This window comes from Ixodes scapularis, unplaced genomic scaffold (genome assembly GCF_016920785.2).
Source record: "Ixodes scapularis isolate PalLabHiFi unplaced genomic scaffold, ASM1692078v2 PGA_scaffold2__306_contigs__length_199485367, whole genome shotgun sequence".
In the NCBI taxonomy this organism is placed as follows: Eukaryota; Metazoa; Arthropoda; class Arachnida; order Ixodida; family Ixodidae; genus Ixodes; species Ixodes scapularis.
The window spans coordinates 38,601,773-38,627,524 of record NW_024609857.1 but is presented as its reverse complement, the minus strand read 5'-3'; the positions used below and the strand labels follow the sequence as shown (position 1 = coordinate 38,627,524).

General features: G+C 45.6%; 1 protein-coding gene across 1 annotated transcript; it reads left to right on the top strand.

Annotated features, from left to right (window-relative positions):
• Positions 1–3,909: 3,909 nt before the first annotated feature.
• Positions 3,910–21,566, top strand: LOC8042595 (serine/threonine-protein kinase PAK 1). The gene is made up of 7 exons (XM_029979108.3): positions 3,910–4,156; positions 4,417–4,663; positions 6,020–6,171; positions 6,388–6,558; positions 7,359–7,422; positions 9,948–10,274; positions 20,744–21,566. The coding sequence occupies exons 2-7, from the start codon at positions 4,482–4,484 to the stop codon at positions 21,210–21,212; spliced, it is 1,365 nt and encodes a 454-aa protein (XP_029834968.1). The 5' UTR covers positions 3,910–4,156; positions 4,417–4,481; the 3' UTR covers positions 21,213–21,566.
• The last annotated feature ends 4,186 nt before the right edge of the window (positions 21,567–25,752 follow it).

The following is a 25,752-nucleotide window of genomic DNA, read 5'->3' as shown; positions in this document are numbered from 1 at the left end:
CACCAATGCATCTTCCTGTAATTTGTTTCACCCCTTCTCTGTACTCTGCATGTCAGAGTATACGTCGAAGCGCTTGAATATGGTCACGCATACCACTCGTGGAAAGAACCACATCCATACCACTCGTGGAAGGAACCCTATCCATGTCACTCGTGGAGGGAACCACATCTATCGTTTTAACTACAAACACACATCACAGCCAACGCACTGCTTTACGGAAAATCAAAGCGAAGAACAACCGGCGACGGCAGAGCGGAAACTGAGCACCCCCGCATTTCACCGCGTCAGTTGTGCGCGTGACTTTGACGAAAACGAAAGGGCTCGTTTTGACGAAAGCCCGGCGGTATCTGTCAGTTTGTCAGTGCCGGAGAGATAGGGAGAGGCTGACGCGTGCTGACATCAGCGCCTCGAACCAATGGGAGCGCCGTACGCGTCACCCTCTCCCCCTCCTTCTCCCTCTCTCCTCAGCACTGACACACGAAAGACACCGCCGGGTTTTCGTCAAAACGAGCATTCTAATGTAAACGCATTAAAAGCGCGAAACGAACTCCAAGTACAAAGAGGTGCGAGAGGCCAAGGCCGCCCGACTTGGTTTTCTCTCTACATCTTCTCCCACTCGGATTTCCAGATGAATGGGGCGAACACCCGGTAAAACTCCTGGACTAATGTGGGCACATGTTAAAACTTGCATATTATACCAGCGTTTTGCTATCAAAATGATATGTATTACACACTGTGGCACGCGCAAATATTTAATTCCGATTGGCCCAAGTGTCCAGTACGGTGTGCTACCTTTGTAATACTCAAAGGGCACTCCGATATACGTACATGACGTCGCTTCCCAATTAATGCCTAAAAAATATTGAGGCTTTAAAGCCCACCTCCCATGCCACACCCCAAAACATTTCCCCCAGTTCACCGCATGTTACCGTAGCGTTACGATGTTCCTTTGTGAGAGCAACCGCCTCCATGATGCTCTCGTCGGCACTTCAAAAAGAACAGCTACATCATCAGCGTAAGCGGTCACTTTAACCTCGGCACTACTTAAAAGAAGCCACTGAATATTCATGCTAGCTCTCAGACAGAAAGGTTCAAGGTACAGAGTGAACTGTAATGGTGAAAGAGGACAGTCCTAGTTGTCTGACTGATAACACAGCAGTCGTTTTAGAATCATTATTATTTAACACGAGCCTGGTGGTACATCCTCTCTGTTCGTTTGAACACTTTTGTGCGTTGTCTTGTTAATGAGCGTTTGACCTGATATTCTGCAGCCGCAGGCTTTATTTCCATGTATTAAAGAGAAAAGACTCGTGGCCGAGTGGATTACTGCTTCAGAAGCACAGGGGCCTGGGTTCTACCCCCGCAACCTCGCAGCTCGCACAAGCAGTTTGTTTTTCAGATTTGTGCTCGTCGGCTTATGCGCCGTGGTCAGGGGTTTCCCCAGGATTCTAATCAAGGGGCGGTGTCCCAATGGCTCGGGGGGGGGGAGGCGATGCGAGGCGAGGCTAGATAAAATATAAAACTGTTTCTTTTTTAGTCCACTAGCTAAATTACAGACGTCTATTAACCAAATGCTCATACCCGTAATGTATGTATCCCTTTCTCTATATATACACCTGAGAGGTGGTGTTTTCTACTTAATCTGAAAAAAAAAAAAAATGTTTATTTTTTTTTTTTTTTTTAGATTTAAGGGGGGGGGGTGTCCAGGAAAATTAGGGGGGGGGGTCTCCATAGGGGGGGTCTAGGGAAATCCCTGGCCGTGGTACCGGCGATGAACACACGGCTACGCTTGCACGATGATTAACATTGACACACAGCGACGTACACATGGCGATATACATATGCTGTAAAATGCACCCGCTAAAATAAACTTCTGATAATTGCCGGTATAAAAAAATTGCGCGCAAAAGCCCCCCCCCCGCCCAGGAAAATGGAAAGTCTACGCCTCTGCATATCGCCACCCCGCGTGCAATATAGTCCGCGCAACTGGTGTGCGCGGGGTCAGTAAATACTGGGTCAGCGCACACCAGTGTCGGTCTGATCCAGCTAAAGCACTGGAGAATATAGTATTCAGTGCTTTAGATCCAGTTAAAGTGCCTAAGTAAGAGCTTCATAGAAGTATCGACATTATTTTAACTGCGTGACGGTGCAGGTTTTAGGAAGCGAATGGCGGCGCAAAGCAGAGGTTTGAACTAAAGGACGCCATTTTGTTTAGCGGACTGTGCTTTGTCATTTGTATTGGCTGTCGTTACTTGTAAAATAAATAGTAAAGGGATACTTCAACGAAGTTTGATATATTCCCGTCGTGTTCAAAAATAGGTTGAATATGATCCACAATATCCGTAAATGGCAATCGCACGTTTGTATTTTGAGCCTGGTGGCTGTATTTTTCGTTATTAACGGCCCACTCTGGCAAGCGCTCGGAGAAGGCCCAGCGGAGACCACGTGACATCCAACGCAATCGTGACGTAGGTCGTCTCAGGACGAGCAAAGCTGCGGCGAGGCTGACGTCTAGAGGATGGCCTAGTCGTTCCAGCCACCGAAGCGCTGCCTTTGTACAAATTTTGAGTGACGGGTTAATCTTCTGTAATCTTGTAGGCGGACAATAGCGACTTCGGCGGCACACAAAAGGCATTCTCGGGAAGAGGGGAGTTCCTCCTGCCCCTCTTCTCTCGTCGTGGCCGGGGGCGAGACAACCTCCGTCACTAGCTGTCAAGGTTCCTAGACGGGCATTACAAGCGAGGCGTTAGCGACATCCACCAGGTGCTTTTTGCTAATCGTTTAATTCGTTCCTTTTCGAGACTTTTTTAACAAGATATTGGTATGTTCGATGTGATGCTGCTTTTTTGAACACATATAGATAAGAAAATGAGCGCCGAAATTTCGTTGTATTATCCCGGTATCCCTTTATGGGACTTTAGATCCAGTCAGAGCCGTATATTCGGGCAGTCTGGCCAGTGGGTGTGGCGACGAAGGCGCTGGAGAGGAAAAAAGTGAAGGAAAGGGAGGAGAGCACCGAAGGAGCAAGAGAGGAAGAAGAGCAAAGAGGAGACGACCGCCATTTTGACGCAACGCTGTCGACGCCACTGATCTCAATGACAATTACTGGATCGCGCTTCCCGCTTCCGCAAGTGAAGCCACCGGACGCAACCTGGCTGGGATACGATTTGCGGTTTTGCCAGCGTTTTGCTGCGGTTTTCCAGCGTGCTGTAAACACGTTTTCTACTCGTTCGTCGTCATTCGCCGAATAAGTTTTCTAAGACTCTGTGTATTGTTGAGACTTGCCATTGTGAATACGTGGAAAATTTTACGAAAGCGCAGTGTCGCAGGAAAAAGGCACAGCTCGTCGAAAGCAAGGGTCTGGCGGCGTGTTCAAAGCTTCCTTGGCACGTCAAAGTGCCGCGGTGCCGTGGTCACCGTGGTGCCGTGTCCAGGGGGGAGCGTTACGGCAAGTTAGGGCGGCGAGATTGGCGAGATTGGCCAAACTCTCCCCTTACACGGCATTGGATCCAGTGGGCAGCTTGGGCCATCTATCCGCAGGTGTTCAAAGCATATAAGTTTAAAACTTAAGTTAACGATATATATATTTGTTTTCAAAAATTTTTTTAAGAAAAAAATCGTTTTAAAGTAATTTTTTGTATAAATATTTATGATTTGCAACTTGATGTGAAGAACAACAGAGGGACAAGGGGTGTAAAAACATGGCCGCCATAAAGCTTGGTGGTAAATCTGGTAAATCTAGTAGGACTGAAGGACATATAAAAGCTCGAGTACTAAACAAAACAAATTGTCAGTATAGTTTAATATGTGAATAATACTAAAAAAAGTTTATTATCAAATTATTAAAATTTTTATTAAGCTTTCTCAAAAGTTATTTGTACTCATGCGCCTTTCACGGCGGACCACATTTCTTCCGCCACGGGCCACAGTGGTGAGATACAGCGATATCTTCGTCGTCATTAGCAGTGGCACATTCCATAGCATAATAATCAAGAACAATAGGAAGTGGTTGTCTTTAGCGCAGCGCCGTGAGTGTGTGATACATCCGCCGCATGTCCACCCAGCAGCCCAGTGCCTTGAACTCAGCTCCGGATGGGAAGCCTTTCGTGTTAGGCGAATGCTCCTCGAACCTTTAACATCGTCGACGTGCTCTTGAGTGAGTCGTTCAGTATTCCAGCGATAACGCGAAACTGTGCCGAACTACCTGTAAACTTCAAGACAGAAAAAAAAAAAAAAAAAAAAGAGGGCCCGCCAACTTCCTGTTTCAAAATGACAGGCCCTCGTTTGGGCTGGGCCGCGCGAGCCGCGCCGTGTCCGAAGTTTACTCGAACGAGCTTACTTGCTCAGTTGCGAATTCGAGCTGAATTTGCTCGTTCCTCGTCGTTAAACTAGGTGTTGGTATTCCATTTTTGCCAGGCTGTCGCGGCGCTGAGTGCTTCGACGACGACGACCGAGGCCGCGCCGTGGGCGAGTCCGCAGCAATGAGCTTCCTGTTCAAGTTGAAACGCAAAGACAAGCGGAGCGTCGATTCTGCTGTCATCGAGCAGATTGGCCAGCCTTTCTCCGTATCCCATGTGGTTCATGTGGGCTTCAATCCCGCTACGGGACACGTCGAAGGGCTGCCGGAACCATGGCTCAAGCTGCTGCAACATGCCAACATCAGGCGAGTTTTACTGCCGCGTTTTTTTCTACGTGGTGTGCCACGCCTGAATTTTCCGTTTCTACAAACCGATAAAGCTCGTACGTTCGGCAGAACAGTGGACATTTATGGCCAAGGTGTGTTCTACAGGTCCAAGTCCAAAGTTGTCCAACATGGTTTAGCTCTGAGGTTGTAGAACATGGTTTTGGTCCAAAGTTGTAAAACATGGTTTTAGGTCCAATGTTGTACAGCGTGGTTCAGGTCTAAAGCTGTATAACATAGTTTACGTCCAAAGTTTCGCAGCATGGTTTAGGTCCAGAGTCGGACAGCATAGTTCATAGCCGACAATCCATATTTGTAATACCCGCGTCCCATTAGTGCGACAGACAGCGACAAACGACGCCGACAGGCAGCCTGTTTGTTGTAGTCCGCCGTCCCACCTGGCGGGCACGACGTAGAACACAAAAAGGGCGACTTGTTTCCTAGTTGGTTTGAAGTTGTCAACAAAACACTTCAAGATACAAAGTCTGCTTATTTATCATTGGCGACTTTCTACAACCCTTCGTGACTACCGACTCCAAACTTTTTCCAAACTAGAATTCCCGAATCGTTCCTTGTTTGGGTTATTCGAGGTGAGTGCCACATAATTTTATGTCGATTTCGAGGATGTTAGTATTAAAATGAATGAGGGCAGGTGTTTCTCGGGGGACATACGGCATCCCGACTATCGCAGAGCGTGATGACAAGTCTCTCTTCTGCCGGAATGGCTAAAAATTGCTATTTTTAGGTTGTGTCCCTTCCAAGCTTTTTATAGTGGCAATCGAGGGACAACGAAGCAAAGGACGGTACTTCCCAGTCAGCACTGTTTATATCCCGCCATAGAAACTAGCCGCATTTATGCCGAGGCCGTTATTGATCCCTACACTACTACTGCTAGGAGTGGGCTATCTTTCTGTGTATAAAAAAATAGAACAAATCAAGTCCAAAATAGGGGTGGGCTATTTTTTGGGGCAGGGGCATCTCGGGATTTTATGGTAGTTTACTGTATTTATTAGTCTCATTAATGAAAGGCTATTTTGAGCATGACACACTGTATATTGATGTGGCCAATGTCGCTTTTTTGTTGGAAAGTGTGTGCACACTAGTTTGACCAGTGCTCTGTAGAAAACACCAGGCTTTTTGTTTTATTTGACTTCATGTTTGCTCCATGTCAGCTTTTCTAATTGGATGCCAGAATCAGACGAAGGAGACTCAAATTACAGCCTTTTTCTTTTTTCTCCATATGAGTCATCCTTGTGGCTCGACGAGCCTCCATACTTGTTAAAGTGTGGCAAGCTCGGAGTAGAGCCAGTCTCATGGAAACGTTTTCCGCTAATGCAGTGCGACAGAACAGAGCCAGCACCCAGCAGCTGTCCTACAGGCGCTCAAGTACTATCAACATTCCATCAAAAACAAGAATGGTCTGGCCAAATACCTGGCCACCAAGGAAACCGCAGAGCAGGAGTCCAAGGAGATTGCCGATACCATCCCGGGTGAGTAATTATTCAGAGTCTTTCCGAGTGGCACTCTTGCCTCCAATTGTTTTAAGTCAAAATGAATGTCTTGTTGTCGACAGAAAAAGACAGGAAAAATCGAAAATCGTGAAATTCTGCTCTCTCTCTCACTCTATCCATCAAAAGATTTTTAAAAAGAATCCCTAGAAGTGGGGATTTGGCCCCACTGTACGAGCCCGTGCCACACACTTTCAGAGCTGAGTGATGATGAGAACTTGGCAGAGCAGACAGAGGCACCCAAGTCGCCAAAAAGGGAACCCAAGCCCCCCGAGGCTCCCCCTGCCACCGTCCCGCAGGTGTCGCCTGTGCTGCGCAAGCGGGAGGAGGCACCACGCCCGTCAGATGAAGAGGTCATGGCTCAGCTGCGTGAGTGGGAGTCACTTATCCCTTGCAACTGTTAGGGGCGAACCTGGCTTATCCATCAAATGAACAGAACCCTACAGAACAGAGACCCTTAAAAGATTTTTACTCCTTGGCGCGCGTTCTGTTCGTGTCCTCATTCTCGAGCTTCCGTTCATAAGGATTCATTACTTCTTCCGGCAGACTTAGTGTGGCATCATTCCGGGTTCTTAGACCTGACTGGCAGGTGTACGCGTGGTCAGGGGTCCGAGCAAGTTGCGAGCTCATGGTTCTAGCTTCCAGGAGCTCTAGACCTGTCCAACACAAAAAGTTGGGGCCGGAGTTTACGGAGCGCGCTGATTGAGCTCTCGCAACGATGACGCCTAATGTTTGTAGCCGAAGTTCAATCGTGGCCCTCTGCAAACTTTCAGCTCCAACTTTGTGTTTCACGAGCCTAGAGCCCCTGTGCTTCGTTTTCTTTTCTAGTCTTTATTGAAACTTGTTTATATGGCAGGGTACATGCCAACAAAGGAGCAGAAAAGGAAACTCGAGAAAACGAAATGCGTGAGGTGGATGATGGAGGAATTAAGGCCCGACCACAAACGTATGATGCCGGACAATTGGAATGTAAATATCTAAATATAAAAATTGCTGCTAACCTTATTACTTGCCGGTCAGTCAGTGGCTCCTTCATCTTCATTTTAGTTGTAGTAGAACTAGGGCCTTAACTGCTACAGTGCCTTCCCTTGAGATGTGTCTCTGCTGCACGAGGGAGAGAATGTGCCAGGGGCAATTGCGTAGCCATAATGTGGTTTGCTTGTCTCCAGGGGCCGTTGTGAACCCGGAGGACCCTAAGGAACGGTACAACCTGCTGGACAAGGTGGGATCGGGGTGAGTGGCCTCCAAACCAGTGCGAGGTTGGACGGCTCCAAAAAAAATGACTGCTGCTAGCTGCTTTGTCTCTGTTCTCTTATATGTTGCTGGAAGAAAGAATATGTTCTTCAAACAAGGGGCAGCAGTGTCAAAATATTTTCTGTAAAACCATGTGCAGCTAGCGTCTGCGTCGGTAAAAGTTTCTCGTCTGGATGGGAAAGGGGAGAACTGAGGTGAGATTTTGTCTTCCAACATCAACACATATTTATTCCTGTATTAAAGATTGGTTTACAAAATATTTTTCAGCTAATATTGAGCTTTTTTTTAACTTGTTTAGAGAACAAGGTTGGTAATTTTTTAGTACAAACTTTGGTGACAGCTCCATCCTAGGTGCAGCAAAACAGTGTCAGGTGTTACCTAACAGACTACCTTTGAATTTGGCTTAGGTAATAGACCCTTTCCGAAATTCAGTCTGGCCACTTTGATCACTATCATCATCTGTGGCACGGCATCGGTGTCCTGCCCATGGCGGCCTTCTAGTGACTGATAAAGGAAGACGTTGAAGATGCTCCTAAGCAGATGATGCGAGGCCTGTACATTCAGGGGGTCAATACAACACGACGTAGGAATGGAACACAAGAGCTACGTAAGCATTCATTTTTAACTTAGATTTAGTCGATTTGTGGGCGGCACACAATCGGCTTTAAAACCCCTTTGGTGGATAGAAATTTATCGAGGCATCTGTGTGGGTTGGACCTTTGTTCTGCAAGTTCTTGGTCACCATTGAACTGAAAGTGGTTGAGAAAGAACTCACATTGAACAATTCCTCGCGTGCCCTTGACTTGCGAAAGTGACGGTGTCCGATGAAATACAAGTTCATTACCGCCATTGGTGTGGCAAAAGCTAAACTCCTATACGAACCACGATGGCACTGAATTTTGGAAAGGGTCTATTGCCTGCAGTTATTGAGGAAAGGGGAACTTCCCTTTCCCAACCATGGGTTAGCCTTCAAGGCAGGCAAATGATGCAAAGAAATAAGAATGAAAAGGTTTAACATTTTACCATGTTCCAACTATCACCAGCTCGTTTGCACCCTAACCTTCTGTTCATGAAAAGGGGTGTAGGCGGTTGCGACTTAAAACTAGACATTAATTTAAAACCTTGAAATGGAAGGAAGGAAACGTAATTCAGCATAAACATGCATGGCGTGGGTAGGTCTCATGTGGTAAACTTCTAAAATTCTTCTGAGAATGAAGAATCTTGGTGCTAAGTCTGCAGTAACGGCAACTGACATAGTTGCTGGAGGTTAGATGGTGCAACGTTAAGGTGAACTTACTTCTTTTCGCCCCTATTCCAAAGAGTGCCAGCATATAAAACGCAGCTTGAAACTTAAAGGGGCTTTCCGGAGCGTTCTGCGATGGTCTATTTATGGCGGTAACTCAATCTACAGGCCCTGCAGATCCTACAAATCATAAAATTACAGTCATGCGCGGTGGATTTCCCTACTAAAATTGCTATCAAGGTTCCCAGCACGCCCCCCTTTCTGAGATGACCCCGGAAAACGGGAGGGGCATCTCTTTACGCGTAAGCCAATAGCAAGCGAAGGATTCCGGCGTCACTACGCGTCACCAACGCTGCCGACCGCCGACCCGCGGAGGAATCTCTTTGGACTTTGTGCTCGGCAGTCGTCGTTCGTCGCACCGCACCGTCGCGCTGCTACTGCAATTCGCAGTGGCATTACACAGATGACAAGGAAAAGTTTGACTCGTTGACGTGAAGGATCGCAAAGCTGGCTTCAGAGTTGGGATCCACGGGAAGAAGGAACACGTGTCCCGCAAACGCACGCCTGCACACGCCCCGGGAAGCAGACGAGCTGACGCACCGACGCATCACCCCCTAGCAACAAGCTTGCGGGGAGAAAACATAGTTCGCTGGTTTTGGAGCAATAATTGCGAACTATGTTTCCCGCACCACAATCAGTTTGCGTTTTTCTCAAACTCTAACTTACAACAAGCTTAAAAAGTGTTGCAATAATAATGTTTGCATTCACCGTGAGATGCAGCATTTCCATTGGTCAAGTTTTAGTGATGGGCAGGGAATGGGGGATTGTCTTCCAAGAGAAAATAGCCCCGATATATTTCTACTGCCATCTGCTTAATAACGGTCTTGTAATCTAAAACTTTGTATACATATTAACTTGCACCTACTACGCAATATAACAACATAAACAGACGATTGCAGAAAGCTCCGGAGGGCCCCTTTAATTGAATCCCAACAAAAAGCGTGATAAAACACACAACTTATAGCCCGGCTTTAGTCTTCATATGTCAAGAGTTGTAATGCAGAAAAAGAATGAAAGTGTCTACTTAGTTGAAAACCCAGTCGGAACTCCTGTGGACAATGTTGCACATACAATGCCAAGTTTGCAGAAAAAATGAAACCACGAGAAATTGGCCTCGTTTCGAAACTTAAGGCCGCAGTTCGCTGTTTTGGCAGTGTCTGCGGAAACTGTTGGGATTAAATATCCGGCCTCCTTTTGGCAGTGCCTCCGGGACGGTGTACACGGCTCTGGACAACACGACTCAGCGCAAAGTGGCCATCAAGACCATGGAGCTCTCCCAGCAGCCCAAGAAAGAGCTGATACTGACGGAGATTGAGGTGATGCGGCAGAACAAGCACCTCAACCTGGTCAACTTCCTCGACTCATACCTGGTTGGCGAAGACCTGTGGGTGGTGATGGAGTACCTGGAAGGGGGAGCCCTGACGGACGTGGTCTCTGAAACTGTCATGCGGGAGGAGCAGATGGCCGCCATCTGCCTGGAAGCCACTCGGGCCATAGCTTTCCTTCACTCTAAAGGCATCATCCACAGGTGAGCAGGCTTTCGGGCTTACCTTTCAGAGGCTGTATTCCTTTCCAAGAGACTGCATGCCTTTTCAAGAGGCTGCATGCCTTTTCAAGAGGCTGCACGCCTTTCCAAGAGGCTGCATGCCTTTCCAAGAGGCATGCCTTTCCAAGAGGCTGCATGCCTTTCTAGAAAGGGTTCATGCCTTTTCAAGATGCTGGATTCCTTTCCAAAAGGCTGCATGCCTTTGTGAAAGGTTGGTGAATGCTATAGCTTGCAGAGGGGCTGCCGAATCTCGGCCGTGTGCACGGGATGTTTGGAATTTTCCCGGTGGCGCCATCGCACTGGGGGCTCTAGTGTGGCAGTCAGAGATCCAGTATGATCTGGGTTCCTCATTGCTTGTTGAGTAAATGGCAGGGTGAAATTCGGAACCCCTTTCGGGATGGGTGGACAGAACTTTTAAAGTGGAGAGCATAGTGGCCTGACGTTTGGTTGTGTTACTGCCTTTTTAGTATTTTCTTACAGTCATGTCTTATTAATATGGATACCTCTGTTCCCCCAAAAAATCGTTCGTAATGCGAGTCATTTATAATAATGAGACAAAAATGCATGTATTTACCAAGTTTGTCCCCGAAATTTTTGTCTTATTGCAGGGTGTCCATATTAACAACAGTAGCACTTTATGTTAGAATTCACACCTTTCTTTGTTGCATTAGTTTTAATGCTGGGATGCTGCATGTTATGCATGGTACCGTATTTGCACGAATATAACGCGAGTTTTTTTTCGAAATTGCGTGCTCCAAAACGCACCTCGCGTTATATTCGGAATTGAGTTCAGCCACGAGGTGTGCGAGTCTGGAGAAAGCCAGAGGAGAAAGTCATCCCTCAGGCTCAATGCAAAAGATCCGGTGGGAAAAGTAGTGGGGGTGTGGAAGGGAATTTATTAGCTATTGGGCCACGTGAAGGGGCGAATAGAAAACATAAAAAAGCATTTTGATCGCTTTTGTGTTTGTACAACGCGGGCACGCCGCAGAAACACAGCGCGGGCGCGCGCGCCATGCGGGAATGCGGGCACTGGCCTATTCGAGCCAAGCCAAGCCGGGCCAAGTCAAACACAAGCCAAGCCAAGACAAACGACCGCGTTTAGGCAATCGTGCAACACGAGGCATTTGTTTAGGCAGAGGAACCAGAACAAGAAGTGTAATCGTGTATTGGATTCAGCAGTCTTTTTTTTTTTTTTTTTTTCTGCTTGCACATTGTTTAGTTTCTGCTCCAGAGTGGTCTGGTGTTTGTGTGTTGGTGCTTCTGCTTCGTGCCTTGTTTAAATTGTGGGCTGCCGACTGAACTCGCACGGAAGAAAAAGGAACTACCGGACAAGCGCAGGTGCCGTGCTGCTGCTTATCTGCGTAGTCGCCAAGTGGATTGTAAACGGAGGGACCTGAGCAGTGAGGATGAGCGCAGTCAAAACATAAACTGATATTTCTTCTATTTCCATTGACTTTTCACTTCTGCTACGCCCCCGAGTGCGAGAAATTGACGCGGCCTCGGCTCGCGTTATAATAGTAATAATTTTTTTTTTTTTTTCCTTTTTGGGGGCATCAAAACCTGCCCTCGCGTTATATTCGTGCAAATACGGTAAACAGGGACTCAAACCGTAACCGAAAACTGTTTAGGAATATAATTTTTCAGCAACCATAACCAGAACGAAACCGTTAAAACCTTAACTGTAACCATAAATTGTTTACCGGTAACCAATATTAACTGACATTAACCGACACATAAAAATATTAGTTTTTCCTCAAGAATTACCTCAAAGAAGGGTTCTTGAAATGTCACGGTCTTTTGAGAGTCACCGTCAGCGAGTGGTGCATTTGGTAATATATTTTTGTGCAATCTAAATTTAGGATAAGAAAACTTAGTTGGAATCAGTGGTGGTGCTTACAATAACAAATCTAGATTTCTAAATCTGATGCATTCCTACAATTGGTACATGTATTCAGTACATGTCACCTTCAGGGTATTAACTAGTAAGTTAGAATTTTTAGATGTCCGTCCAACTCGGTTCTTTCAAAATCACAACTATTCCTGACCAGCAGCAGCCAGTATGATAGAAACAAGGTAAATTTACCATCATGCAGAGCTGGCAGAAAAATACAACAACGTGGTATTCATATTGTCAGAAACATGTTGGAGAAACAATTTTAAAGCAACACAGAATGGAAAAAAAAAAAAAAAAGTGAGGTTTTGCGTTGGAGGTTTTGCATTGACGTTTTCTATAAAGACACTGACAGGTATATACACTATATATTTATATATAGTCTCCCACCGATTCTTCGCAGGGAAGGAAAAATTGCCCGAATAATAGAGCAGTCCAAAAAATCAGCAGCTTAAAAACCTTTTTTTTATTATGTCTATGGGGGTTTAAAAAGCCGTCAATAGTGCCTTGCTTCAGGTTACGCCGGCGTGCAATAATGTCCACTTGCATTTGCGCGAGCGTCATGTTCTCGTCGTAGACATTCAACACCAGCGTTAGTGCGTTGGTTCGAAAGGATTGGCAGCAACTTTGGAAGTTTTCCCGATTGTCAAAAGTCGCGACTTTGATAGTACCATATGCGTTGCCCACAATTAATGTAGTTTTCCATGAATTTCTCAGATGAGCTAGAATGTTTTCATTCATTTTAGACTATTTATATTTTATAACTTGTTAATTAAAATGCTGCAATTGGCACCAGTGATGATAATTTGGACACTTTTAATTGCCATACTTGTTCACGCGCTTGCAATTCAATCATAAGCAACAAATTATATTAGAGCTTGAAAAATGATGTATTAAAATATCTTCAGTCTATTATTCTTATTAATACGAATTGTGGCAATGTAGGCCCCAAATAAATACCACAATCGCAAAAATATTTAACGGGGGGACTAAATTTAGCAAAAATTTCCCCACTGAATTTAGCGGGTTAAGTTTCCCCGCTAAATTGAGCAGGGAAATTGGCGTCGCATGGCCTCAACACCAATTCAGTTTCCCTGCTAAATTTAGCGGGGAAACTGTGATGTCCCATAATGCAACGCGTGCGACTACGCCGCCGCCGCTCGACCCGGAAACGGACGCCTAAGAGCTGCATTCTAAAGCACACACAAGCCGCATGTGCGTCCCGTACCTCCATGGCACGAGCGAGGTCCTAGCCCGCGTTTTGAGACCGTACGGCATTGCAGTTACGCATAAACCTGTCTCAACTCTGGGCCATTTTCTTCCTCTTCCAAAGGATCGTCCACCAAAAGAAAAAGCTCAAGGCCTGATTTACCAAATTCCTTGTGCCGAATGCGACGCCTCTTATGTGGGGGAAACAAAGAACTTTCCCGAACGTTTGCGTAGACATAAGTATGACGTAAAGAAGAATGACATCCAAGGCAGCGCGCTGGCGGAACATGCTCGGAAGACCGGCCACGCCATTGGCTTTGACAGCAGCTCCATCCTCGACACAGAAAGAAACTGGAGGAAGCGGCTCTTAATAGAATCTTGGCACATACTAAATACAAGCAACAACCTGAACCGATCCACCGGAACGCTTCCAAGCAGCTACATACACGGACTAAAATGCGCCACACACAGAAACAGAAGAAGAAAACAAAGCTAAGAGAGAAGAGATGAAAACGACGACAGGTTGCTACCTTTGGGCCCATATACAGTCACCCGTGAACAAGGAGCCGAGCTGGCTTCGAAACGTCGGGCACATTGAAGAAATTGGTTAGCTTCTATAACCACATGCATTTGCTCGGTAATGGCAAGCATGACATAGGTGTAACAGTGCAGAACAACGAAGTTTGGGGAAAGGAACAAACAGGGTGTCTAGCGACCGGGGAAACTGGGAATTGTCAGGGAAATTTTAATTACCGGGAAAAATCAGGGAATTGTCAGGGATATTGTCAAAAAGCGAGCCCATTCAGGGAAAATGAGCTGGAAACACCATCGTGTGCTCTGAGCAAAGACTTTAGGACTTGGGGGCAGAATGGGCAATAATTCAGCTTAAAGCAGAGCGTGGGCTCCACTCCCCCGATGTAGTGTGCTACCCGATGCAAAGGGAATAGCCGTCAAATCCAGGCCAAGCCTTGGATTGGATTGAGGGCGCGACACTAGCAGTGATGTGATTGCTGCGCCAATTGCGCCAAACTGCGCCAAGGGGCTAACCCTGCTACATCCTGCTACATTTTGCCAAAATATGGGTAGTCTGCGCCAAGCCTGCACCAACAAAACAAAACAAAAACAATTTCATTCGCCTTTCAAAACTGAAACTAAACTGAGCACTGTATTGAGCTTGAGTGTGTTATGTGGCGCAAGCGGCCAACCAACACAAGTACCCTGCATCAATCGTTCATCCGGTCCTGCATGATTTTCCCGCCATCTGGCGTTTTGCGCTCTCGTCGTCCCAAGAATGTCGTCTCGCGTCTTTTTTTTTTTTTCAACAATAGTTGCGGGTGTGTGCAGACGCTTTGACGCTAGGTTGCCGGGTACCAGCCATGCCGTCATGCTGTGAAACGAAACCGCGCGTTTTTGCGCGGCGGGAGTTACTTTGTGAACTGAAGCACTCGCTCCTGAAAGCAACAGTTGTGAGAAAACTATATTTGATCCCTGCCTTCTAGTCACCGTGGTCGCGCGACGTCAAGCGTTGCCGTCCCCACGTCGCTGCAGATATGACGCTTTCTAAAATGAAACTAAGTATCGCCGTATGTTCATCAACATTCCTGTTCTTGTTTAAACCATACATTATTGCAGAAATCCCTGTTTAACTCAAAGACAGCTCTGTCAAAGTATTGATTATCTAGTTTTTTCTCGGTGGGCTTTCTTTTGAGAGGGATTCTGCTACGTCAAAAATCTGCTGCGAAAGAAAGTTGGTGAAGAGAAGTGAGCTAAAGCAAAGAAGGCAATCTATGCACGCTGAATCCGCACAGGGCGCTTGTTTGTCTCGAGTTCAGCCGTTGCAAAAACCTCTGCAAGAACTTTTTGACCATGGCTTGCGATGTGTTGCACCGATGCGTTCTGGTACTATTTTACTTCTTTTTTTTTTATGTGTTTAGCTTGTACCTTGTTTGCCTGCCTGACAAGAATGCGCGGCTGGCATGGATTTCGTCGTATGCTCGACAATTTCATTTTGCATACAGTTTCGGGAATCAGTTGACGACGGAGCGGTGTGACATGGTTTCGGTTTCGATCGAACAGTCGTTGTCTCCGCTCGGGCAACAATGCACGCGCAACTACAAGCCTGCGGAAGTTGCCCTCACGTGTTTGTGAACTTGATTGCACGGCAGAGGCATCAGCCGGGACGCTTGCAATCCGTTTTTTTTTACATTTGCCTTTTTTAGACAACAATCGGCATGCCGGGAACCAGTAAAATGGTGGCAAGCGGTTTTTCGGATTTGCTCGGCAACGCCTACAGCGCTGTAAATTTGTTGGATGTCTCAGCAGTAAAAACACAAGCAAGAACTTCCGTCACAACACGTCACATTAGAACACTGCAGAAGTCGGAACACAAAGTGCCCTTCATTTGTACAATACTTGAAACAGATATTTTTATTTTTCTAAGAATTTCTGCCCCAAAAGCCACTTTTGCTGCTCCGAAACACTGTCTTGGCTGCTCCAAAAGCCACTTTTACTGCTTTGAAACACTGTCTTGACTGCTCCAAACGCTACATTTGCTGCTCCAAAACACTGTTTTGGCTGCTCCAATAGGTGCTCCAAAATGGCTTAGGCCAATCACATCACTGCACTAGGCTAGATCCAGTTAGGGCTACTAGCAACGTTACTAGAACACTCAGCTGGGAAACTCACCGTTGAAACCTGTGCCGCTAGCATCCACCGAGACAGAGTTAAGTACAATAACAGTGCCACCCTTAATCTTGTTTCTTTACTGTGGTCACCTTGAGCATTCAGAAAGCCTGTTTTTGTGTGAGAACTCTCCTTGTAGGAACTTTTATTAGAGATTTGTTTGAAATAACTGGCACACAATGTTTTCTAAAATCTTTAGTTTACAAGGTTTTGCGGCACAATTAATACTGTTTTTATACAACCATGTCTCACCGGTGATATCAGGTAGCGCATCCCGACTTGGGCAAGTCCTAATTTAGGAAGTAATTCGTGGCACGTCTGCTTGGGAGACTGGAGTTGGTATCCCTAAAATCCCTTCCACCGTATCTGTTTTGGCGCCAAAATGGCCGATTAATGCCAAAATAGAGCCGTCACAGCAGACGCTATCGAATGCAATAGTTCCTAACCGATACAACTGTGCAGTTCCTTGAGTGGTCGCTGCGGGAGAAATGGCAGCGTTGCAATCGCTGTTAGCTCGGTTCTGGTGGACAGATCGGTGCCACTTTTTCAGAGTGGGCTCTATGGCAGTTTCCCAACTGAGATGTTCTAGTAACGTTGGCTACTAGATTTAGTAACAAATAAAAAAGCCGCAGACACCAATCCAATCCAAGCCGAAAGTATCCGAAGATCTGAAAGTGTGCATCTGGCGGCCATGCTGCCATTCGGTTATTGACGTGTGTGGTTGAACGTTGTGTTTTCATTGTGTTTCCGGAAGTGGCCTCTTCACTGACGATTTCGGCGGCAAGAAAGTATTAATTGAATCAGACTGGACGAGCCTGAATATTTCGGAATATGCAAGTTGGATTAAGCCCATGCAAAATTATCCTCAATGCTCAATGCCTTGTGTTATAATAATCTTGTATATTCAACTGCCTCTACAGTGGTCAGGGAATTTGACTGAAATGGTCAGGAAAAGCCTGGAAAAGTCTGGAAATTTTAAAATTAGACACCCTGAAACAACACAGAACCATACCTGCCAACTCTGCCGAATTTTTCGTAAAATGTATGAATTGGGACTAATTTTTTGATTTTACGAATCTTGTTTCCAATCTTACGAAAAATATATTTTTGAATTTTTTTTTTATTTTTTTATTTATTTTTTTTTTTTTTTTTTATTTCTTATTTTCGTAACTCCGTTGTTGGCGGTATCTTGCACCGCCACAAGAGGACGATAGGTACCGTCCACAGCAGCGTCATGGTTTTTACTATCTGTCTATCCGGTGGCCACGGATCGAAAACCAATCCAAAGCTCAAAGCCTTTGTTAGTGTGTCCGGCGGTGCACGGGTGCACGTTGGTTCGGCATGTTCAGACGTTGTTAGGCCTCGTTGCTTCGGCCAGTTTCGAGGCAAGAAGTACGGCGTCAGTGTTTGTTGCACGTGCAACTGTAGCATTCTCCTGGTCACTGTGGCTTCGCGGTGCAATGCCGAACTCCAAACCTCGTAAGAGATACTTTCAGGTGTTCCTGAAGTCCTACACGTAGAAATTTCCGTGCTTCGTGCCGCCCAAAAAATGAGAGAAGTTTGGATTCTGTAGCACGTGCACGTGTGATGTAAGCGTTTCGCACGCTGGCCGAGCTGACATTAAACTGCATATCGCTTCGCTTATTCCCCCCCGCCGCGGCTGCGGGACTTTTACGAATTTGAAAGTCCACAGGTTGGCAGGTATGCAGAATATATTTTACAGCTTTTTGTGTTGTTCATCCCTCTCCTTAGTATTCCTTGTTTTGCCCTATTGCATTTACATTACGCTTAACTTTCACTGACTGGCGAGCTCTAAATTTTATTACTTTATTCCACTTAGCAGTATTTTACTAAGTGTAGTGCTATATTTTACTAAGTTAACTAGAGGAGGGCTATAGACCGTTCCACTAAGAAGAGCAGAGAGGGAAAAAATGCCCTCTCACCTTGCACGTCGTCTGCTCCACCGAGTGGGCTGTACCTAACATCCGGCTGGCGTTCAAGCTCGGTTTAAAATAGAGTCATTTTGAAAAATTTAAGCGCAGATGCGCGAATTTTGATATGCAAGCAAGTTATTGTGTAATGCTATGCTCGATAAAAAGACTATCCAAGTCAAGTGACAATATTACCTGCATGCAAATAATAAAAAAAAAAAAAAGGAAAAACTGTCAGAGTGGTTGGTCGCTCCGGCGAAAAATTAATCCGGTTGCTGTGGCGTTTTCTTACTGTACATAGTTCATACTGGTGTAGGCTTTTAGCGGCAATGGGTGGAAGTCTGGAATAAAAAACAAAAAGTGCTCTCCTGGCGCAGTAAACACAGTGGTTGAGTTGCCGTCTGACTCCACTGCTTTTGAAGTAACTGAACAAAAATACGCTAGTTGATCATTGACTGAAATAAAACAACAGAGTGCTAAAAGCTGATTTCGGAGTAGCCATAAATATTCTAAGAATGCGAACCACTTCATAACGACAGCCACGAGCAAGAGTTCAATGTTCACTACAGCCACCGCCGATACTGTCCGAAGATAGAGAACGGCGACCTCCCAGTTTGCTGTCTGCTAGCAGAGTCGGGCGCGTGCCCTCTCTCTCGTTTTACCCCCCCGAACTTGCTGAACTTCACAGATGTGTGGAGAGGGCGCTGCGGTCTAACGAAATGGCGCCGCCCTGAGAGCGCTAAATGGAATGGTCTATAGTTCTGCTCCTTTCTTCAGTATGTGTGAAACCACTTTTGAACATCTTAAGGTTGCAACAAACTAGCGACTAAAAGGTGCAAATGATTCTTCCAGCACCTGGTGGGAACTTCCTGAGGGTTGTTTACAAATGCAGCCGAACAACAAAGTAGCAATGTTTATTTTTATTTATATTATATAGATTATGATCATCCCCGAGTAGCGAGGGTAACATGTATGCTTGGGTATCAACTACATAATGCAAATAGATGTAATGAAGAAATGTAAGAGCTAGAAACATATGTAATTTTTGGCCAATTAGAAGTACTAAGACGTTTTTGAGTTCTTTTTATTGTGAATGACCCGTTGTTGGATATCTGGGACTACTTTAAACCCTTTATTATAAAAGGGCTGTCTAGGATTTTAATAAAACAAATTATGGGAGGAACCGAAAAAGGAAACGGTTTTTAGGAAGCAGTAACTGAAACCGCAAATATTAAAACCGTAAAAAAACCAAAACGAAACCGATATCAACAGGAAACGGTAACCGAAACATTTTTTATTTGGTTCCCTGCTGATAAATGCAGCATAGCATTGCATTCAATCATCCTTCTCTTTGTTCCTGTAAAGTTGGTTCAGCATGAAATTGTGCATTTATTGGTACATGCTTTTTGTGCAGGTAAATGGAAAAATTTAGTAGTTCATTCTTGTACTATGTGCCTAGTACATAGCTAGCAACAGCATAGCCTGATAACTTAGCAAACTCTGTACTTTAGAAATAAGCCAATAATATTAATATGTAAACTTTGGTGCAAACAAATTTCAAATACTTTTCTGAAAATGTGGGGCATATAAAAAAAAAATTACTCTACAAGACGTAACAATCGCCTCTGAAGCCTTATTTTGCATAAAGCTGGTTGATTCAGAATATTTTGTTAGTTTGTGTCAGTGGGTTTTGACCCGTTTGGTTTTTGAGGTTGGTGCCGCTACGACCACACAACGTGATGTCATGTCGCATAACACCACCATGCACTTCATGATGTCCTGTGACATCACTGTCATGTGAAACCATGACATCTCGTGATAGCTTGACCTCGCAATATTATTCACCATCAGTGTGAAGTGATGTCACCTGGCCCGAACTTGCAGATGTGAAGACAGGCACGGAATACCTCAGTTTAGTTTTCCTGCTGAAGTTGCAAAAATGTCTGGCTATATTTAGATCACGTTGCATCACTTAGCACTGACGAATAAAAACGTGTTAAGGTGTTTTCATAACTTTTTGTGGCACTCTAGACTTGGCAACCAGCCCTAAAACGCATTCTGCATTAATATATATATAGACGATAGAGGTAGTTGAACTCGATACATGCAACATGAGTGTGTGAGGCTGCAAATTTTATGCACCATACGGTAGATAGAAGAAGCAAGGTGTTGTTACATCTTAACTGTATGAGAGAGAAAAAACGGCAGATGGTGTACATTTTCTCAATATACTAGTACCATTACAACTCGTCTCAAAAAAGTGTGTATGCTGGGAAATCTACAAGCAAACCAATTTAAGATCCCATAGAGATATGCAACACTGCAAATAGAACTGACACTGAAAGCAGATAGTTTTCAATGACATAAAATAATGCTTCAAGATGTGGGAAGTAAAGGCTTGTTCACACATACAGTACAGCACTAACTCAGTGCCATCCATGCAGTGCTGATTTTACATATCAGTGCTGTTTTGCTTCCTGTTTACAAACACAGCAGTGATACTAGTGCTGATGCAACTCTGACTTGACGCTGCACTGCATGTATGAACTGACCTTAAATCTGCATTATTTGACAGGTCTGATGGTGTTCTATGCCTTTTGAAACGTTGGCCTCAGTTTGGCCGCAAGCAGCCAATCAGTGAGCTCTTTCTGCTTCTTAGTAGACATACGAAATGCAGTCGCTTTCAGTGACCATAGTCGCACCATACTTGTGACTCACCGCTCGCGCCTCGCTTGCAGGGACATCAAGTCTGACAATGTGCTGCTGGGCATGGACGGCGCCGTCAAGGTGACCGACTTTGGCTTCTGCGCCCAGATCCGACCCGACGAGAAGCGGCACACTATGGTCGGCACCCCATACTGGATGGCGCCCGAAGTGGTGACACGCAAGCAGTATGGCCCCAAGGTGGACGTTTGGTCCCTAGGCATCATGGTCATCGAGATGATGGACGGCGAGCCGCCTTACCTCAACGAGACCCCACTGCGTGCGCTCTACCTCATCGCCACCCACGGCAAGCCCAAGATTCGCGACGCGGAAAAGCGCTCTCCCGAACTGCTGAGCTTCCTGGACCGATGCCTCGAGGTGGACGTGGAGGAGCGTGCCACGGCGCAGGAGTTGTTGGCGCACCCGTTCCTAAAGAAGGCCGCCTCGCTCACCACCATTGTGCCCCTGATACGGGCAGCCAAGAAGGTGCTGAACAAGGTCTGAAGCAGCCGGTCGTTTGCTGCCGGCCGATCACCGCCTTGCCTCGCCAACTCCCTGCTTCCACGGGGGAAGCCATCCTCTGCCCCGATTGGATGGACAAAGCCTTCCAGCCGAGTGCCTTTCTCCCCCTCATTCCGTTCCATTCCAGACTTAACTTCCAAAACGGTCACACTCTAGTCAGGCTTTATCCGACGTACGGGGCTTCACTCTTTTTGAAGCCTGCCTGCCGTTTGTTGTTCTATGCAGATCTATAATTTTTTTTAAAGTTTGTAGTATTTTTTTTTTTTTTGGAGACACGCTGCTTCACTTGATTATTTTTGATACTGGATAAAATAAAAATGGCTGTTGTTTCCTTTTCTTTGCCTCATGAGCTGTTTTCTTTTCTCTTTGCACTGACTGATAGCTCATTCACAAACTTGAGATTTTTTACGATCAAGTGCATTAGGAATGACCCCTTGTGATCCTACGCCGAGAGAACACTGGTACCATCTGTCGAACACTTACAGATTTTTATATATTTCCTATTTTTTTACACATTATTTTACTATTGTCTTGGAAAGCTTTTGACTGTTATAAACAACCCAATACCGAAAAACCTTTGCTCTGGAGTCTAGTGAAATGCAGTTCCAGGGTCATGTATTTGATGGTGCCAGTGTGTTCTTCTGCAAGATATTACAAGAGGTTGCAAGTGCATGAACCAGCCTTTACAAAGTCGAATATGGGGCTTCGTACAAGGTCTGAGCCGTGGTCTGTGCCTTGTCTGGTAAGTGAATCAGTTTTCTCGAATTCTGGAAGACTAGTTGATAAAGTGAAGCTCATTTATGCAAGATGTAGCTAGCATTTGAAGTTCATTTGGCCCGTTCAAATCTTCGAAAGGGTTGTCCTGAACAAGTCTCGCCAAGATCGCTCTGGAGCATCATCATACTGAAACCGTTCCTCGCCAGCATTATAAGCGTCTTTGGGACTGCGTATGCAATTTCCATAGTAGATCATGCTTATCTCCTCAGATCTGTTACGATGGCATTGCTCTTGGGTATTTCGAAACGGTAAAGTTATTTTTCAATGCCTCCAGGCAACGACGCGGCATGCGGTGGCAGTACGAAGATTTACACTTGTTGAAGAAATTGCTGATTCCATGAACCAGGTGACCATATGGGAAGCTTGGCACTACTTTTCCAGGATCCAGTTACTTCAGTTAGCATTAGCATGGCAGCTCCACTTTTGTTCACGTTGTCTCGATCGAAAACCAAACTCTAGCCCCAAAACGGAGGCACCAGGTGCTGAGCTTATATATAACCACCTAGACTAATCAAAGCCCGTGCACCAGTATTTAGACGTCATCGCAGTGAGGTCGAGCATAGGCACATACTGAGCGTGGCGTCGGCGTTCAGTTGGACCTCGGTCCACTGAGCGTCAAAGTGTGCTTGGAGTCAAGCTCTGGCCCAGTTGGCGCCATCCAAATGTAATAACTTTACATAAGTAAAGGACGCTGTTCACAGGTGTTGATTGTTCGAGGTCACAGTGAAAGAAGAGAGGAGGCTAAACGAGGCTGCGTTTTTTCGGCACCGGCTAAACGAGGCCGCCTCACCATGACTATGGAGCGTCAATCGCATTCTTGGCAAATGCTGTAAAATGGCATGTTGCGCTTTTTTGTGTGTGTGTGTGTGAGAGAGAGAGAGAGAGAAATTATACTTAAAACTGCTTGCGTGTAGAAAGGCGAAAGTATTAAGCGCCGTTGAGACCTTTGCAAAAATAGCTGTCTGGCCGCCGCCGGATGGATGGATGGATGAATGCGGCTGAGCCCTTTGGATCGGATGGTAGCTTATGCCACCTAGCAATTTTGTTTTACCATTTAAGCTTAGAATATTTAAATGTCAAATCTATATTCACTCCGCACTGCAAAGAAAGTGGGGCTATAAAACCCCCTTGCCATCAGGTAATGAGAAAATACCTAGTTTTCCCTCGCTTTCTGCCACCATTCACTTAATCTTTGCTTGGTAATCTCTACAGTCTTGAAATCCACTCTCCCTTCACTGTCTCTAAAACCCAATGACTTTATTAAATCCATGTTGTCTTCGGTAGGCATAGGGTGAAGCCCTTTACAGTAGGTTATCAAGTGCTCAGCCGTCTCGTCCTCCTCTCCACAAGCAGTGCACACTATCCATTTCCTGGTACCTCGCTCTGTATGTTCTGGTTCGCAGAACACCCGTCCTTGCCTCAAACAACAATGAGCTCCCCCTAGAATTGTCATAAATGCTTTCTTTGGCAATAACCGTTTTGAGCCGTCTCTTTCTGCATTCCGTCTAGCCACCGATCTCTTTCTGTGGCCTTACGGTCCCACGGCGGCCATGACATATGACGCTTTCAGCACGTTTTCGAAATGCGATCGTGGCGTGTTCAAGCTTGCTAAAATTATGTGTTATATATCATCTTGTAGTGTACAACATTATCTTTTATCTGATGTAGGATTTGTTTTCCTAGTGCAAAAAGCTAATTCAGAGGGCACCCGCGAACATTGACCTTTTCGGCAAAACATGGTTTCGTAGTACAGTGGTACAGGGTGCACTATTGGAGCAATTTCTTTCTAATTTTAGAATGTTATAGAAGAAGAGTGCGTTCATTGTCAACGGAGGCCCTTTTTTCGTTTTTTATTTTATTTTGACAGATATTTACTTTAGAAAAATTGACTTTGCGGAAGCACTTCAGTCGCGAAGTTTTGGGCGCCTACTCGGTCATTTTATTTGAAACTTTTTACATCAGTTTGTAATTATGGTCGAAAGAGTTACGCTAAATTTCATTGTAATATGGCTTAAACTTTTTTCGGAATGCTCACGTGAAAAGTGACAAAAACCGTTAATTTTGGCAAACTTCATTTGGTAGTACAGTGGTACAGCGCTTAGGGATTGGCACACATGAATAAAATTGTAGGCCCGCAAAGAAAAACATATTCTGCTTTGCAAAGCGAGGCCCTTTTTCTAAATTTCACTTTTGATTTTCCATAAAAAAAGTTTGAATATAGGTGAAATCACGTATTTGTTGATAGTCAAAAACGAGTATTTTGACCCCTTTTGGCAGACATTTAGGCCGATATTTTTAGTATTAAATTGAGATTACTGTTCCAGGTCCTCATTATTAGCCCACATTTTCACTAATCGAGCCTATTTATTAAAAAGAATCATAAAACACACAGAAAACACAAATTGGATGTCTGGTTGCGCCCTCTATGTGGCGGTGGCTGAAATGTGACTACGCGAGGTTCAGAAAACTGCCGAGGATGGCGCTGATTCCAGCTGTGGTTGCCAGCTTCGGAAACTGGTTGTACACTTGGCTTCTTCCGTTTCTTGCAAAATAACGTGCTGGAAAACTTGGTCGAAACTCGTGAGGTCCTTTATAACACGGTACTTCCTGCTAATATAGCTTTTAGGAAGAATTTCAGTCGCTTTCATATTGTTAAACGATTTTTTTTTTATGCGAGGCTCCACCGGTTCAGTTTGCTGAATAAATTGTTCACGGAATCGATATCGAAGTTTCAAATTACCGAAATGCCAAAATCGCCAGTTCTGCGTAGATACGCAGCGTGACGCACGTGCTTCTGGTGCGTGTGCACGTACGTGTTTGCTGCGTAGTTCTTCGGTTGCTGCGAGTTTTCGCGTATTTATGCGGAGGGCAAGTTCGTCTGCTCCTTGCGCAGGGGGTAGCGGTGACGTCAGAACGCCGAGCCCTGATTGGCTGATCGAGCCCCCCTATCTGAGCGTCGTCTGCTTCTTTGCAACGTCGTCTGCTCGCAACGTCGTCTGCGCCTGTGTTACGTTTCCTGCGACTTTCGGAAGTGAAGAGGCCAGATTCACGAAACGATCTTACGCCAAAAATGTGCGTTAGACAAAACTTAAGAACAAATTCGTATTCACGAAACGAAATTTTCGTAAGTTTTGCGCAGGTTACGGCGAAATCCTACGGCAGCTCCGAAGCTGTCTTACGCACTTCTTACGATCAAGTCAGCATCACCGACAGCGTCGCGGTCGCGACGACCCACGGACGTTTATTTTTCTACGTGAGCTTCTCACGCGTCCTGACTTCAAGCAGCAAAAAAAAAAAGTAAAAATTACTTGAAACAGAGCACGACGAACAAGAACGCTGGATCCACAGACACCGGGGAAAAGCTCCAACGGCGACGATTCCACCTAACGCGACCAAACGAGCTGGGCAGTTAGGCCTAGCAGCCACTCCGCGACTCGGCGACCGTCTGCCCACGACCGGCTGACGTGCTGAATGGAATATGCCCGCGCGACCCTTGTGAACCCTTCCCGTGTTATACTTTGATCGCTGACCTCAATTTTAGATTAAGAGGTCAATTTCTTCCTCTTGTTATCTCCTTGTTTCCCGAAGCAACGGTGACTCTCGCCGGTGAAAAAGCGGCGAATCTCCGACAGACGCAGGAAAGGTAAAGCAGCCATCGCTTTGACTAGCAGACGTAAAGCAGACGACGTTAACTGCGCCAACCCGCCGGCGCCGTTAAAGAGTGAGGGGTCTCGCCGCACACGAA